The sequence below is a fragment of the Halichoerus grypus genome, chromosome 7, assembly GCF_964656455.1.
Source record: "Halichoerus grypus chromosome 7, mHalGry1.hap1.1, whole genome shotgun sequence".
Classification (NCBI taxonomy): domain Eukaryota; kingdom Metazoa; phylum Chordata; class Mammalia; order Carnivora; family Phocidae; genus Halichoerus; species Halichoerus grypus.
In genome coordinates this window covers 11,588,060-11,605,884 of record NC_135718.1, presented here as the reverse complement: position 1 = coordinate 11,605,884, position 17,825 = coordinate 11,588,060, and the positions used below count along the sequence as shown (strand labels likewise).

At 39.5% G+C, this 17,825-nt stretch overlaps 1 protein-coding gene across 3 annotated transcripts in view; it reads left to right on the top strand.

Annotated features, from left to right (window-relative positions):
- The window catches only part of INPP5F (inositol polyphosphate-5-phosphatase F), an 83,800-nt gene that overhangs the window by 24,695 nt on the left and 41,280 nt on the right, over window positions 1-17,825 (top strand). For all 3 annotated transcript variants that reach the window (XM_036123805.2, XM_078077060.1, XM_078077059.1), the window contains exon 3: window positions 15,473-15,609. In XM_036123805.2, coding sequence (XP_035979698.1) covers window positions 15,473-15,609 — 137 coding nt within the window. The remainder of the gene's footprint in view (window positions 1-15,472; window positions 15,610-17,825) is intronic.

The following is a 17,825-nucleotide window of genomic DNA, read 5'->3' as shown; positions in this document are numbered from 1 at the left end:
GGTTACTTCATCTAAGCTGCCAGTCGCCCACTGTAGACAAAGCTAACACCTCCTTGATATGATCGTTGTGAGATACAATAAAACTCCCTTAAGTGCTTAGCATGGTTCCTGGTAATAGTAAGCATTCAATAGATGCTGGCTATTAATTTTTTCCCTTAGTATTAAAGGTCATTTAGAGGTGTCAGATACTCTACTAGAGAACCACTTAAGTCCTGGCTATATTATTTTGAATAAATTTTAAACTTAGATTGTTTTTTCCAATAATGTTAATATTTGCTGAAACTAATGATATTAACATGTCATTAAAGGACTACATGGTGGGGATCTATAAAAAGTAATGTTTTTAGTGGTTAAATATTAGCATCAGTGAAAGTTATATTCCATAATCCATGTGCCCCTTTTAAAAAAAATGTGTGGTGCAAGGATTTTAAAGTATTATTTAGTTGTATCCTTGGCTGATAATTGCCCTTCCTTTCAGCAGGCTGTGCCAGAAAATTTCTGTTAACCCTGCGTCTAGGAAGTACCTTTTAGAACCGTTAGGCTTCCTTGGATTTGGAAGGCCTCTTTTGCGGGCAGGTGGACTTTCAGCTAGGGTGTAATGTAGTCTGTCTCCCGCAACTTGAATGTGTCTGACTTTGATTTGATCAGTGGGATTTATCAATATGAAGAACAGAAAATAGAAGGAACGTGTCATGTGCTAAATAGATGAAAGAAAAGCTATATGAAATCTCAACATTTTTTATCCACTGTAGGGTCTAGGAGGACTTAAGAATGGTAGTCAAATTCTTATCACAACTGTAATTACACATTAATTTTTTTTTCCTTTTTTCTCTTGGTCCCCTCCTCCCCCATCCCCTAAGGATGAGCTCCAGGGAGACAGGGGCTGTGTCCCCCTCTGCTGGCCTGCAGCAGGGCTATTCATAATTATCAGCAAATACTTATGAGTTTAACAAATAATTATGGAATGCCTACTGCATGTCAAGGTCTGCACTCAGTGATGGGGACTGTGGGGTGAACAAAACATGAAGCTTCCAGGAGTGTAGGATTGGATCCAAGAGGAAGACATTAATTACCCAATCACACTGTCTGATCATTAAGCTTAAGCTTCTGAAGAAGAGTGTGGGATGTTGTAAGGACATGATGGAGGGGCCTGACGGGTGCAGTGGGGGTCCTGGATGGACAGCATCCCTGAGGACATGATGTCTGAGTCCAGGCCTGAAAAATGAGTGAGATAATCTGGACAAGGCCAGGATAAGGGCGGGGAGTGAGAGGAGAGATGGTTCTTGGCAGAGTCAGCAGCTGTGCAAAAGGCCCACGTGATTGATGCTTCCTCTGTTTTCTGTGTGATGTTGGGGAGATTGCCGTTATTTTCACTCCAACATCCATGAGAAGGTTGCATTAGGCTGCAGACTTTAAATGGGTCACAAAAACTCTTTCAGATCTATTTTAAAGATTGAGAAGAAGATAAGCTCAGTTAGGGTAAGAAGTATCAGAATATAAAAAGCAAAAGTTATATATTCCATGATATTTTCAGAAATAGTGTGAAAACTGTCAGGAATCGTGATTAATTTGGCAATAGAGGCTCTTGGTTTAGTAATTGAGTTACTACTCCTAGTGTTGAACAGCCAGAGACACCGTTCACTCAAGTAGCTCTCATTCATTAAAATAGTGCTCACCATCTGCTGTTTCTCCACTCTGGAAGATGTCGCAATCATTAACATGGTAAAATGTATTATGCATGTGGTTTAAAAAGTGCCATTTTCATCTGCTGGGGAGACTCTGCTAGGACAGTAATGACATGAAATATTTTATATACTTCAGTGATGAATGAGTGGAGTGTCACTAGCCTTGCTTCAGTACTTTCCTGAAAAGCCACTAGAAAACCCCAGTTGTTGAGGGCAGTGGAGGGAAGAGGAGAGAAGCTGGCGGGGCTTCTTATGTTTAAATACGAGTATAATTGTCTGCGTATGGTTGCATTGTGAGAGAAGTAGATTGTTTTATTGTCTGCCGACAACTCACACTATTACAAACATGTAAGGATTAGGATAATGGTTGTACAACTCCATACATGTATTAAAACCATTGAGTTGTATACTTACAATGGGTGAATTTTATGGTCTGTAAATTATATCTCAATGAAGCCATGAAAAACATTTAAGTCAGAAGGTAGCTTTTGATGTACCCTGTTGTCATTACTTCTGATTTTATCTTAGTTAAAAAGTTAAATACCTCTCTCTTTAGGTAACTTCTGGTGATTTTTTTCATGTACTAAAGTCGCTTTGAGGGAAGTATTCAAAGGCAGTATTATTTCTGACGTTACATTTCTACCAAAATAGGAATGATTTAAAATGTAATTCAAGGGGCGCCTGGGTGGCTCAGGCAGTTAAGCGTCTGCCTTCGGCTCAGGTCATGATCCTGGGGTTCTGGGATCGAGCCCCGCATTGAGCTCCCTGCTCGGCAGGGAGTCTGCTTCTCCCTCTCCCACTCCCCCTGCTTGTGTTTCCTCTCTCACTGTCTCTCTCTCTCTGTCAAATAAATAAAATCTTTAAAAAATAAATAAAATGTAATTAAAATCCAGTCATTTTATATTCATTTTGTTATTCATGAGGATCTCAGAATTATTTATTTTGGAGGTAAAATTTTCATTGGTGACTAGGTTCCTGGCTAATCCTTAAAAGATTCTTTACTTGTAGTTTAGGGCACCTATTCTAGGAATGGCTTTGGGTCTGGGAAGCAGGCATCTTCTTGCTCTTTTCTGCTTCCTTCCTCTTCCTTTTATTCTCTCCCCAGGTACGTAGGTGCTGAGTGGCCCTCACCTCTGCTCTTGGCTCCCATCAGCCTCTTCATTACTGTACACAGCCTCATCATTACTGTACACTTCAGAATTTTCCATCACCTCCCTTGTCCCCAATCTGAGCTCCAGCCTCCATGGTGCAGATGGTTCCAACTCCCTGGTGGGGGCAATGCTTGAACCAGACCCACGAGTGTGACCCATAGCTCTGAGCTTACCCAAGGGTCGTCAGACAAGGAAGCTTCTTGTCCCTGAACACATCTCTCATTGGCAGATATTCATACTTTCAGGCAGAGAGATTCTTTAGAGACGGGCCAGTGTGCCTCTTAGCTATTCCACTACCATTCCAGTTTCCAGTTACAGACCCACGTGTTCTTAAACTCCAGTTGTTCTCCTCTGTGATTCCTATGGTGGTGATACTAACAGTTTTTAGCTTTGGAAAAAGAAAGGGATTGTTATGGTAAGAGTGACACTCTGTATGGACCATCTACAAAGCTGCTGTTTATATTTCCTCCCTTATATTCTTTTTTTTTTTTTTTTTTTAAAGATTTTATTTATTTATTCATGAGAGACACACAGAGAGAGAGGCAGAGGCAGAGGGAGAAGCAGGCTCCCCAAGGAGCAGGGAGCCCGATGCGGGACTTGATCCCAGGACCCTGGGATCATGACCTGAGCCGAAGGCAGATGCCTAACCATCTGAGCCACCCAGGCGCCCTCCTCCCTTATATTCTTTTTGAACTTTTTATCTTATTGAACATTCTGAAGTAATTATAATCAAATTATTATGAGGTCTAATTGTTGAAGAAAAGAAATCTTGGTAAATCTCGTAAGTTCTCATTTACTTAGACGTGGGCCAGTATTAGCCATCTAGAGCAGAAAATGATTACTGATGGAATTGACTTGGTTCTCAAGTTGGTTACCGCCTGTGGGCTTGGGGTCCCCTCTTTTAGGTAGTCTCCAACCTTGAAGCATGCTTGTGTCATCTCTGCAACAGTAATTTATCTTCATGATGGTAGACCTGCATCATGAATAAAAATCCCAATTATGGGGAGCCTGGGTGGCTTAGTCGGTTGAGTGTCCAACTCTGTTTCGGCTCAGGTCATGATCTTATGGTCATGAGATTGAGCTCTGTGTTGGGCTCTGTGCTCAGAGCAGAGTCTGCTTGAGATTCTCTCTCTCCCTCTCCCTCTGCCCCTCCCCACCCCCATTCTTGCTCTCAAATAAATAAATCTAAATCTAAAAAAGTTTCCAATTATACTTCGTAAACTTATCTGTAATTATACTTAGTAGGTATATTTATATTTATAGTAGGTATATTTATATATATGTATATATATATATATTTCCTACTATACTTAGTAGGAAAATATGTAATACATTAAAGTTTTCAATAAACATAAGAAAACATCTTAGCACTTTAAGGAGGATAAGCTATAGTTATATAAAAAATGTACTTTTATATACACATTCATTTTGCCCAATGATACTTTAAGTTTGACTTTTCTAGTTTTCTAAAACTGTTACAGACACAAAAGACTTTATATTTTTATAGAGTGTAAGAGATTATTTCATTTTATGGAAGGTCATTATGAGGGATTTAAATTCATCCTAAGCATTGTAAGCTGACCTGAATATGCTTCTGATTCCACCATTCGGTATTTTTGAAATGGTGCCTATAAAGAGCCTCTTGCCCTGGATGCTCTCCTTGTGAGTCACTGTCAATTTTCTGTAAACCCAGACTTGGGGAACTTTTAGTAGGCAACAGAGCAAACCAGTCAAGAAATATTGAGTAACTGCTATGTATGAAAGATTAACAAATTAATAATTGGCTTTTTAGTTGGTAAGAAAGTTAGAAGCCCGATATGATGTACTTTTTAGCTACCAGGTACCTGCCTGGAAAAAATGGTGCTGGTGTAGTGATAGCATTACTTGTAACTCCACTTACCTGATGCACGAGGCTCCCTGAAATATATTCAGGGATGTATAGTGCTCTGTTTCTCTTAGGGGGGACAAAAGCATTTTTGCTAATATAGTTTATTTTTATTTTTATTATTTTTTAAAGATTTATTTATTTATTTGAGAGAGAGAGTACATGAGAGGGGGGAGGGTTAGAGGGAGAAGCAGGCTCCTCGCTGAGCAGGGAGCCCGATGCGGGACTCGATCCAGGGACTCCAGGATCATGACCTGAGCCGAAGGCAGTCGCTTAACCAACTGAGCCACCCAGGCGCCCTGCTAATATAGTTTAAAAATTAGAAATGGCTTTATTTACTGAGCTTTATGCTCAATGTGGGGCTTGAACTCACAACCCTGAGATCAAGAGTCGCATGCTCTACCTACTGAGCCAGCCAGGAGCCCCAGAAATGGCTTTAAATATAAAACAAAACATTGTATTAAATATACTATAAATTCATATCTTTAGAAATTTAAATTCATGTATGAGTTTGCATAAAACCTACTTTATAGATTCATGCACATATTCATATAAAAGTACTAACTAGCCAATTAATAGCTTATGCAGTGGGTATCAATGAACCAGGTTTTATGCACACATCAGACTGAATTTAAATTCCTACCAAAGATTTGTGTTTAAAACAAAACAAAACAAAACAGGATCCTACATAATTTATCCTGAGATAAACCATTAAGATTTCCCAATTAGGGGCGCCTGGGTGGCTCAGTTGGTTAAGCGATTGCCTTTGGCTCAGGTCATGATCCTGGAGTCTCGCATCGGGCTCCCTGCTCAGCAGGGAGTCTCCTTCTCCCTCTGACCCTCCTCCCTCTCATGCTCTCTCTCTATCATTCTCTCTCTCTCTCAATAAATAAATAAAAATCTTAAAAAAAAAGATTTCCCAATTATTAGTTTCTCTTATAATGTATAGCATGTTAATATAATATAATATTATGGAACATTTAAAAAGACTTCATATATTCAAAAAAATGAGATCAAGAGAAACTAGTCTGTTTCTGACAGCAAAAGACAAGCAATATTTGAAGAGATAATAGTCAAGAATTTTCCAAAACCAATTATAAATACAAGTCACAGCTTTAAGAAGTACTTTGAACCACCAGGGGAAAAGTATAAAGAAAACTACACTTCTGTGCCTCATAATGAAACTGATGAAAACTGAAGACAAAGAGAACACCCTGAAAACAGACAAAAAGTGCACATTAAAGTCAAAAGCATGTAGTGATCCTTGATAGAAACAATGGAAGCAGAACGATATCGTCGAAGTGCCTGTCTGGCATTTTGTAACTTTAAATTTTAAGGAAAATAAAGACATTTTGAGACAACTGAAACTGAGAGAATTTGTTACCGGTAGTATCTGCACTAAAAAGAAACACTAAAGAGAGTTCTTCAGGCACAAGATAAATGACACTCCATTGGAGCACAGAGATGTGGGAAGGGATGGAGATCCACAGAAAGTGTAAGTAAGTTGGTAAATTTAAAGGAATTTGGCTTCATATGGAGTTAAAATTAATATAAATTTAAATACACAACAATAGAAACGATAGGGAGTTGACAGGGGTTGCTGTTCTAAGGTCCTTTCACTGACCTGAAACTGGTAAAAACAAACAAACGAAAAAACATAGGCTTTTGTAAGTCAGGGCTCTTGTAATCATCCCCTTGATATAACCACTAACAGAAAAATAAAAGATTATAAAATGTGAATAAAGGAGGACATAGAATAATAATTTTAAAAATCCCCCAAAAGGCAATTAAGGTATATAGAACAGGTAGGACAAATAATAAGATAGTAGATTGATTTCTAAATATACCAATAATTACATATGAATGGATTTAAAACTCCACTAAAGCACAGAGCTTTTCATACTGGAAGAACAGTCAAATCCATCTACAAGCTGCTCTCAAACACCTTAGGTCTATGTATAAAGAATGTTTGAAAGTAAAAGGATAGAAAAAATAAATCTTGCAAGCACTAACCTGCTGAAAACTGATGTAGCTATACTAATATCAAAGCAGAATTAAGGCAAGAAGCATAGAGGGATATACATTTTAATAATTACAAAAGGCTTAGGTCGCCCGAAAGGCATAACAATTTTAAATTTGTATGAACCTAAACATAACTTCAAAATAAAGAGCAATGAGTCATTTGACTCATTGGTTCAGGACTGTCAATTTGAAATGACAGAGAAACACGTATTTTTTTTTTTTTAAGATTTTATTTATTTGAGAGAGAGAGCACGAATGGGGAGGGGCAAAGAGAGAGGGAGAAGAGACTATTAGGGGAGCAGGGAGCCGGATGTGGGGCTCCATCCCAGGACCTTGGGATCATGACCTGAGCCGAAGGCTAGGCACTTAACTGACTGAGCCACCCAGGCGCTCCTCCACGTAAGTATTCTTGATGTCAGTTTGACACAGAAGAAAGGAAAGGCGAGCCAACTTAATTCCCTTTTCTTTTCTTTTTTTTTTTTTTAAAGATTTTATTTATTTATTCATTTGAAAGAGCGAGAATGAGAGAGAGAGAGAGCACATGAGAGGGGGGAGGGTCAGAGGGAGAGGCAGACTCCCCGCTGAGCAGGGAGCCCGATGCGGGACTCGATCCCGGGACTCCAGGATCATGACCCGAGCCGAAGGCAGTCGCTTAACCAACTGAGCCACCCAGGCGCCCCTTAATTCCCTTTTCTAATTCTCATTTTCCTTCTTTACCAACATGACTCCAATCCTCCAATAAATGTAGTGGGAATCCAGACCCCTCCCTGAGGCATTAACTGTAGAAGCCCTTCAAGAATTTAAATATCTGTATTCGAAATATTACGTTACAAACAGCTTTGGAGTATAGGTATCCACTTGTCTTTGGATTCACATGTGGCCATAGTTACAAACTCTGTGCTGGCCCCTCCGTCCACAGTGGACCGTGTTAGGGCAGCAGGTGCTCTCTGGTTGGCCATTTCCCACCCTCTCCTCCAAGAAGTGGACCCAGGAGAGGTGCAGGGTGTGCTTGATCCTCAGAAATATAGTCTGCTGTTGGGGGGTGAGTTAAAGGAGGTAAATGCGTGAGAGTCAACAGCAGACTTCCCTTCTCTCTTTATTTTTGCCTTTGGTCATAACGTGAATGGTTATAGAGAGATACGGAGAAAGTGGAGTGTCCAAAAGAGCAGTGAAAACAGAACCTACAAAATAAGTTATGGTTGTATACCACAGAATGCTTTTTTTCCCTCTCTCTCTCTCAAAAAAATAAAGTCTTAACAAAAAATCCTACTGAATCAGTTCAAATCAGAGCCAGTCTTTTGAAAATGTAAACCAGAAGAAAAGAAGAAAAGCAAAATCTTTTTCGGACAAATATTTCGTTCACTTCAATTGTCTGGCACATATGAATATGTATGTCTTTCAGGAGCTCTTCTTTTTTTTTTTTAAATTAGCATATAATGTATTATTTGTTTCAGGGGTACAGGTCTGTGATTCACCAGTCTTACACAATTCACAGTGCTCACCATAGCACATACCCTCCCCAATGTCCATTACCCAGCCACCCCATCCCTCCCACCCCCCAGCAACCCTCAGTTTGTTTCCTGAGATTAGGAGTCTCTTATGGTTTGTCTCCCTCTTTGGTTTCGTCTTTTTTCATTTTTTGCTCCCTTTCCCTATGATCCTCTGTCTTGTTTCTCAAATTCCTCATATCAGTGAGATCATATGATAATTGTCTTTCTCTGATTGACTTATTTCGCTTAGCATAATACCCTCTAGTTCCATCCACGTTGTTGCAAATGGCAAGATTTCGTTTCTTTGATGGCTGCATAATATTCCATTATGTATGTGCGTGTGTGTGTGTGTGTGTGTATATATATATATATACACCACATCTTCTTTATCCATTCATCTGTTGATGGACATTGAGGCTCTTTCCATAGTTTGGCTATTGTGGACATTGCTGCTATAAGCATTGAGGTGTACGTGTCCCTTCGGATCACTACATTTGTATCTTTGGGGTAAATACCCAGTAGTGCAATTGCTGGGTCGTAGGGTAGCTCTATTTTCAACTTTTTGAGGAACCTCCATACTGTTTTCCAGAGTGGCTGCACCAGCTTACGTTCCTACCAACAGTGTATAGGAGGGTTTCAGGAGCTCTTTTCATTGAATCTCAACCTATTTGCCAAAGTAACCAACACGCCCCACTGCCTCTCTGCAAAGCCTGTTGGTGGATACATTGGATGCTCCGAAGGCTGAAAGCTGGTGGCTGGTGGGGGACGGGGTAGGAAGCCCCCTCTTTCCTGGTGGATCATGGATTGTGTTTGTTCCCAAACCTGTTTATATCTCTTTAACTCATTATTGTAATCACATAATTTAATTAAATAGTAAATAAGCACATCAACTCTAAGTGCAAAAGGAAGCTGAATTAAATACTCTGGAAATACTAAATAAAGCTATGTTGCGTTAAAAAGAAAAAGAATAAACAACATCAAATACCCATCAGTGGCTCATCCTCAAAGAACAGTTCTCAGTAAATCAATGTACATTTGAATGTTTCATATGAAAAATAAAGTTACATTTTTTTTAAAGTCCTTTTTAAGCTTTCAAGTAAGATTAAAAGGACTAATGCCAAAAATGGTAACCAGTTGCTCTCACAAAGTGGAGTTTGGATTTGATTCAAAGAATATCCATGGCGGGGCACCTGGGTGGCTCAGTCGTTAAGCGTCTGCCTTCGGCTCAGGCCATGATCCCAGGGTCCTGGGATTGAGCCCCACATCAGGTTCCCTGCTCATGGGAAGCCTGCTTCTCCCTCTCCCACTCCCCCTGCTTGTGTTCCTTCTTTGGCTGTCTCTCTCTGTCAAATAAATAAATAAAATCTTTAAAAAAAAAAAACAAAACCATGGAATGGGGACTAATGGTCAAAGGGAACTTTAGTTTTATCCATTAGCATTTACATTTTTAAGCAAATAGAATGTATTCATATATTCCCTATAAAATTAACATTAATAAAAATAAAAAGGATTGCTGGAAACTCACCGTTGGATCAAATGCTTATCTTTTCTTTATGTCAGTAGGATGGATAGCCATGTTGAGAAACATGTAGATGGAATATTTCCTAGAGGTGAGGTCATGAGTGTCTCTCTAAAAACACTTTTTTCTGAAATTGGATGAAAAAAATTTTTTATGAAAATCTTTATTCCACAATCGTTTATCCCCTTTTAAGTGAGTCAGTTCTTGTATAGAGGAAGCAATTGAATCTTTTCCAGGACTATTGTTTTAGCTTGCCCTACTGGTCATGCTTTTCAAGATAACGCATTCCTAATCAGTTTTCTTATCTCACTGGGAAGTCAGAATTCCTTGTCTGTCTCTTCCTGGAGGAGCCAGGGTTACAAAACTGATTTTTTCTCCCACTGTAATGTGTTTAACAGGGTGAAAGAATATCTTTATGCCAAAGGACCTTGCTAGCCTAAGTTACCTTTGACTCTTGGTTCCACCACACATCCGCATCTCAAGTGTGGCAGCTTTAATTGAGCCAAGTTTTTTGGTTTTTGTTTTTTTTCCCCTGGTGGGTGATATAAATTAATACAATAGCCTGCCTTGGTGCTTTTAAAAATTTAATTACAGAATTATGCCTGATGTATCCTGGGACTGCTAAACACTAGTGCCCAGATAATTCTGCATTTTTCTTGTCTTAACACTCAAATTATAAAACATACATTTGGGTCATTTAACCCTGTTACTAACATGCTCATTCTCGCCAGACTTTCCAGGCTTCTAGGGTTGTTATGTGCTGTTTCACTTAAAGCAAAATAATTATAGACTAGACATTGCTATTGTTTTCCATGAGGTTTTTTTATTTGTTTTGCTTTGTTTTCTAGAGTCAGTGATTTTGCCTGGAGATAGCTCTGTGTCTAATTCAAAATCTTCATTTTCTTTCCATTATGATCATTTTTTTAAAGATTTTATTTATTTGACACAGAGAGACAGAGCACAAGCAGGGGGAGTGGCAGAGGGAGAGAGAGAGAAGCAGGCTCCCTGCTCAGCAGTGAGCCCTATGCGGGGCTGATCTCAGGACCCCTGGATCACAAACTGAGCTGAAGGCAGATGCTCAACCAACTGAGCCACCCAGGTGCCCCTCCATTGTGATAATTTCAATTAGTTTTTTGAAAACTAGTGAAAAGAGGTAGCTGTTTGGAGTAGTGTTGATGTATTTCAAGAATTAGTAGGCTGTCCTAGCTTTACCTTTGTCTTTGGCGGAAAATACATTTTTTAGTTCTTATTCTCTGCTTCACTTGGTTAAAACTCCTAACAAGTTCTTTTGCTTTTTTTTTTTTTTTAAGAAGGAGCTTTAAAAAAATTTATATGTAATCCACATGCCATAATAAAGTCACCCTTTTAGGGGACGCCTGGGTGGCTCAGATGGTTAAGCATCTGCCTTCAGCTCAGGTCATGATCCCAGGGTCCTGGGATCGAGCCCTGCATTGGGCTCCCTGCTCAGCGGGGAGCCTGCTTCTCCCTCTGCCTGCCACTCCACCTGCTTGTGCTCCCTCTCTCTCAGACAAATAAATAAATAAAATATTAAAAAAAAAAAAAAGTCACCCTTTTAAAAGTATACAATATAGGGGCACCTGGGTGGCTCAGTCATTAAGCGTCTGCCTTTGGCTCAGGTCATGATCTCAGGGTCCTGGGATCGAGCCCCGCATGGGGCTTCCTGCTCAGGGGGAGCCTGCTTCTCCCTCTCCCACTCCCCCTGCTTGTGTTCCCTCTCTAGCTACGTCTCTAAATGTCAAATAAATAAATAAAATCTTTTTTTAAAAAAAGGGACAATATATTCTCAAGGTTGTACAACCATCAGCACTAATTCCAAAACATTTTCATCATCCCAACTTACTTTGGTTATAACTAGTTGATATCTATTCCCTTACTTTACTTTTCATGTTTTCTTTTTGATCAATGTGTGAGACTGAGAACAGACAGGAGATTAAAAGACTTAAGAGAGCAATTAAAAGACTTAAGAGAACCAATGCAGTTCATAGATCTGGTTGGAAGTCAACTATAAAAAAAAAAGACTTTTTTTTTTTTATCCATGGTCCCCACATTCTCAGCTGCTAAATTATTTCAAAGCGGACTCCAGATAACCTGTTTATCCACAAATGCTTCAGTATGCATTCCAATACTTTCATGACATACACTCTTTATCATCATGTACTAGGTGCCCATATTATATGGGTCTGTTTCTGTCTGCTCTGTCCTACTCTGGTATTCATTTAACCGTTCCTGTACCAGTACCCCATTGTTTTATTCACCATAGCTTTATAGAATGTTTTGCTACCCGGTAAACATTCGCTCTTAGTAACAATCACATGCATTATAAAAATTATTTAATCCTCGTAGCTATTCTCTGCAGCAGGCAGTTTTATCCCATTCCACAGATGAGAAAACCAGGAAGTCAGTCAAGTATTGTGCTGCCAAGTACAGGGTGAAAAAGTGGTGAGTTAGGGGTGCCTGGGTGGCTCAGTCGGTTGAGGGTCCGACTCTTGGTCCATCCTGGGATGGAGCCCCATGTCGGGTCTGCATTCAGTGTGGAGTCTGCTTGGGATTCTCTTCTCCTTCTGCCTCTACCCCCCCATCCCCCATGCTTACTCATGTACTCCCTCTCTCTCTCTCTCTGTCAAATAAATAAGATCTTTAAAAAAATAAATAAGTGGTGAGCTAAAATTCAAGTCTGAATTCTGACCTCAAAGTCCAGAACATTAAAGCCTCCTTGAAAAGGGAACGCTGCTATTTACAGATTCTTTTTCTGTTGTTTGATCATGTCCATTATATTTTCTCAGATTTAACTTCATCCTAACTTCCCAGATCTATTAAACTTCAGTCTATAATATATGTATTTTTAAAAAGCATCTCAGTTTTTCACGTTTTTTCTGTTGAAGTAGCTTAACTAAACTCTAAAAATATGCATATTTCATTTTAAAGTGCATTTGAATTTGTAAGTTGTATCTCAGTATTGGCAGTATCAGTGGTTTTGTGAAAAAAATGATGCCTTTTGGTTTCCCAAGTGAGTTTATGTATGTATTAACCTCTGTTCGAAGGTTAATATTTTTATATTTTGGCACTGTGCCATTAGATGGTTTATTGGAAAGCTATTTATTGCATTTGATTATGCACATTGTATTTTTCATTGTTGTGATTTATTAAAACCATAATTTGCAATGTTAATATGAAATGTATCCAAAGTCAACTCCAGCAAGAAGGCATAAAGTAAGAAAAGGTCTTCATCGTGTTGGCTTGTCTGGTTAGCTGCCAACACTCTAACTTGTTCAGTGTAAAATAGAAATTATTACTGTGAGGTTAGGAAACCTATGGTAAGGGTTTTGTTTCATTCAACAAAATGTATTGACATTTGGGGCGCCTGGGTGACTCAGTTGTTAAACGTCTGCCTTCAGCTCAGGTCATGATCCCAGGGTCTTGGGATCGAGCCCCACATCGGGCTCCCTGTTCAGCGGGAAGCCTGCTTCTCCCTCTCCCACTCCCCCTGCTGGTGTTCCCTCTCTTGCTGTCTCTCTCTGTCAAAAAATAAATAAAAACCTTTTAAAAAAATGTATTGACATTTAACAGTATATTGTTTGTTGCTAGCTCCTACCCTTCTGAAGAACAAGTATCATGTTACGTGCTTTATTATGTGTTCGATTTATTATATGATAGGTGCTTGATAACTGATCTTGATCCATGCCTGAAATACTCCCTAGCCCATGGTAGGTCCTTGGTTAATGTTTAATGATAATGAATAATGAAATGGCCTGTAAAAACCTTGAAACTTTGGAGTAAATTTCCACCCTACTTTATAAAGAATTATGAAACTCTTCCAAACTCTTGCATTTATGAAATGCCTAAAGCACATCTTCAAAGCACAATCCCTAAAATGAGAGTTGATTGATATTTGGGGGAAATTGAAATACTATATATCTCTTTTAAGAATGTTTTTTACATGGTGACTATATATCTATCATGTTGGTTTTCCACAAGAAATTACTGAAACACTCTTTCAATTATTTTTATTTTTGGTGCTAATTAGGTAGTATTTCTTAAGGGTGTAACTTCATAAACTGAAAAATTGCATTTGCATGCTGTCTTTCATAAACCATTTCTCATTTAATTAAAAATCTTTTGTGAAAAGTAAAAATGTGGATTGGAAAGATAATTGTTGGGCCTCTGGGTGTTTTCTTTCCTTCTTTCTTGTATTTATTAAAGATTTCTTTAGCCCCCCCCCCCCATTGTCCTCCATATATTATTTGCTCAGTGCTAGTGTACACACATAAAGTGGTTTTGGAATTGCTAACTCCTATCCTTCCAACAAAATCACTAACCAGAGTACAATATTATATAGAGTTCTCTTTGTCTTTATCCTTAAATACTGTTTTCCAGAGTTATTTAGGTGAGTTTTTTCTAACAGTGTGGTTACATTGTCCATTTGAAGCAGAGTTGAGTTGCTCTTTGCATTTTGTTTTGAGTCATCCCCTCCCCACCCCCACAAACGCATTCTGGTCGAAAGGAACTATTTATTTTTGAGGAGATGTGAAACATCACCATGGTTCTGAGACAGAACTATACAAAAGGACATACTCAGAGAACTGTCATTTCCCCAGATCCCCCTTCTTCTATCCTGTTTCTGCCCACCCTCTGTAGGTAACCAGTCTCATTAATTTCTAATTTATTGCTCTTATTTTCTGTGTGAATTTGCAGATGTATGCATATTTTCTCATATCTTCTTCTTCTTTTTTTTTTTTTTTTAAGATTTATTTATTTTAGAGAGAGAGAGAATGAGTCCATGTTGGGGGGTAGGGGCAGAGGCAGAGGGAGAGAGAATCCCAAGCAGACTCCCCGCTGAGCACAGAACCCCCACCCCCACCCCAGGATCAATCTCACAACCCTGAGATCATGACCTGAGCCGAAACCAAGAGTCCAGCGCTTAAATGACTGAACCACCTAGGCACCCCTCAGATCTTCTTTCTTACATAAAGGGTGGCACACTCTAGATATTCTTTTGTGCTTTAATTTGATAATATAAATTCTCATATGATTTTATTGTCTCCTTGTTCTATAAATATATCCAGTTTATCCATGTAATATATCCAGGAATCATTCCTTGTCAGTTCCTAGACCATGTCTAATTCCATTTTGTACCTGCATAGTACTCCACTGAGTGGATGTGTCCTAGTTTATTCAGCCATTCTCCTATGTCTGAACAATCGAGTTGTTTCCAGTATTTTGTAGTTACAAACTGCTGCAATGAATAGACCTGAGGGTATATATTTTAGGTTGGTTGTGTATTTTCAGGGTAAACGCACAAGAGTGAGATTAGTAGGTTAAAAGTAAGTGCATATGTTTTATTATTAGGTATCACTAAATTTCCCTCCAGAAAAGTTGTATCTGTTTTTATTCCCACCAGCACTGTATGACATTGCCTGTGTCCCCACAGCCTTTTTAGGGAATGTGCTGTCCTACCTCCATATTTTCCCCAATCTGATGGATGAAAATGGTATTGCTGCATTTTAATTCACATCTCTCTAATTATAAGTGAGGTTGAACATCTTTTCACATGTTGAGGGCCATTTATAAATCTTTGTCATGTGCTTTACTTTAAAGGGTTTTATCTAATGTATATTTTGTTGTTAGATTATTCACCTCCAGCTTGCCAGGTTAGTAGCCCTTTATAGATTCCAGACATTAGTGTGACTTTTCTCTTTCAGATCTTCCATGGTGGCTTATTTTAATTCGGCAGAAAGCATTGGTGGGCAAACTTCCAGGAGACCATGAGGTCTGTAAAATTACCAAAATTGCTGTGCTATCACTTTCTGAGATGGAACCTCAGGATCTTGAGCTAGAGGTAAGGTGGAAGTCTCAGGAAATTTTATGGAAACTTGGTATAAATATAATAACAAATATGAGGATTTGGTCTAATAGGCCAAAATCATAATTTTAGAGCTGGATAATATTTTTAAAGTAATTTAATCCTGTGGTTTTCAAACTTCACTTTAGGAGTGGAAACTTTGTTTCAAAATCTGTGAAATCCAGTATATCAGATGCAAGAAAGCTGACTCTGTTAGCGGGAGGCCATTGGTCTCTCTTAAGTTTATCCCAGGGACAGCAGTCTAGGCAAGCGGCCAGTTGAATAGGGGTCTGTGTTACACAAGGTTTCAGCACCCAAGGAAGCATTTGCATATGGAGATGTGTATTTCTTTTTTTATTATTATTATGTTATGTTAATCACCATACATTACATCATTAGTTTTTGATGTAGTGTTCCATGATGCATTGTTTGCGTATAACACCCAGTGCTCCATGCAGAACGTGCCCTCTTTAATACCCATCACCAGGCTAACCCATCCCCCCCACTCCCCTCCCCTCTAGAACCCTCAGTTTGTTTTTCAGAGTCCATCGTCTCTCATGGTTCGTCTACCCCTCCGATTTCCCCCCCTTCATTCTTCCCCTCCTGCTACATTCTTCTTCTTTTTTTTTCTTTCTTAACATATATTGCATTATTTGTTTCAGAGGTACAGATCTGAGATTCAACAGTCTTGCACAATTCACAGCGCTTACCAGAGCACATATCCTCCCCAGTGTCCATCACCCAGTCACCCCATCCCTCCCAATCTGTTACTTTTTCAGGAGGGAACCAAGCCTACAATAGAGAGGCTTAAGGCTAAAATAATGATATTTCCAAGGGCTAGTATTTTTTTTACCACACTGTACTGCCACCTGGTAGAAGTAACCCAGGAAAGCATTTTAGCGTGTTTGCTATTGGTGCGGATATTGGCATCTAGCATCCCTGCTCAGTCTCCCTCTACCTCTGCCCCTTACCCTCTTGTGTACACGCATGCGCACATGCTCTCTCTTTCTCAAATAAAATCTTTTTTTTAAGATTTTATTTATTTGACAGAGAGCACAAGTAGGCAGAGCAGCGGGCAGAGGGAGAGGGGAGAAGCAGGCTTCCCGCTGAGCAGGGAGCCGGATGCGGGGCTCGATCCCAGGACCCTGGGATCATGACCTGAGCAGAAGGCAGATGCTTAACCGACTGAGCCACCCAGGCGCCCTAAATAAATAAAATCTTAAAAAAAAAACCCCAAAAACAGGAATTTAAGAGGACCCTGATATTCTCTTTATTACAGGAATCAAAAAAAGATTAGAGTACTTCATATTCTCCTTTATTGGTATTGGAGCTAGAACATTATTCATTATTGCTAATCCAGGACAAATAACTTAGGTAGCAGTTGGGCCTATTAAAAGCAGGTCTTTGTAGTTTTTGTTTGTATTTTATTGTAGGGAAGAGCAGCCAGACTAGCAAAAATTCTGTTAGTTTACTAAGCCAATAAATTTGTCATCAGTGTCTTTGGATGGCTTTGCTGACAAATTGAAAGATCAGCATGGCTTTCTGTCACCAATCTTTACCTTGAGGGGGAGCACCCCTTGGGCTGGCATTCTGGTCTGAGCATTAAGCCTGGGGACCCTGCTAGTTAGATTTAGAGCAGGCGACCAGCTTGTCTAGCACTTTATCCACCTGTCAGTCATCAGTTTGCACATTCGCACTCCCAGCCCTGGGGAACTGTACTGTCTGTCACTCCTCGTCCAGAGAAGCTTGGGACCTGTGTTGTATTTTTCAGGGAGGTTTTCTGATGCCCTTTTGCCCACTGATCTCTAATATTTTTGAGATTAGTAGCTGACTGTTGGATAAAGCTGCGGGGGTGGGGGAGTGGTTAGAAAATGACATTTACATGGAATGTTTAAGCACAAAAATGTGAATATTATGAAAAATTGAAGGTTTTCATTTTTCACATTTTTTAAAAATATATTTATTTATTTATTTGCCAGAGAGAGCGAGAGAGCACAAGCAGGGGGAGTGGCAGGCAGAGGGAAAAACAGGCTCCTTTGCCGAGCAAGGAGCCCGATGCAGGGCTCCATCCCAGGACCCTGGGATCAGGACCTGAGTCGAAGGCTGATGCTCAACCAACTGAGCCACCCAGGCATCCCAACATTTTTCTGTCTTGATACTCTCAAGTAAAACAGATTATCTTTAAATGAAAACGAGATTTCCCCCCACATGAG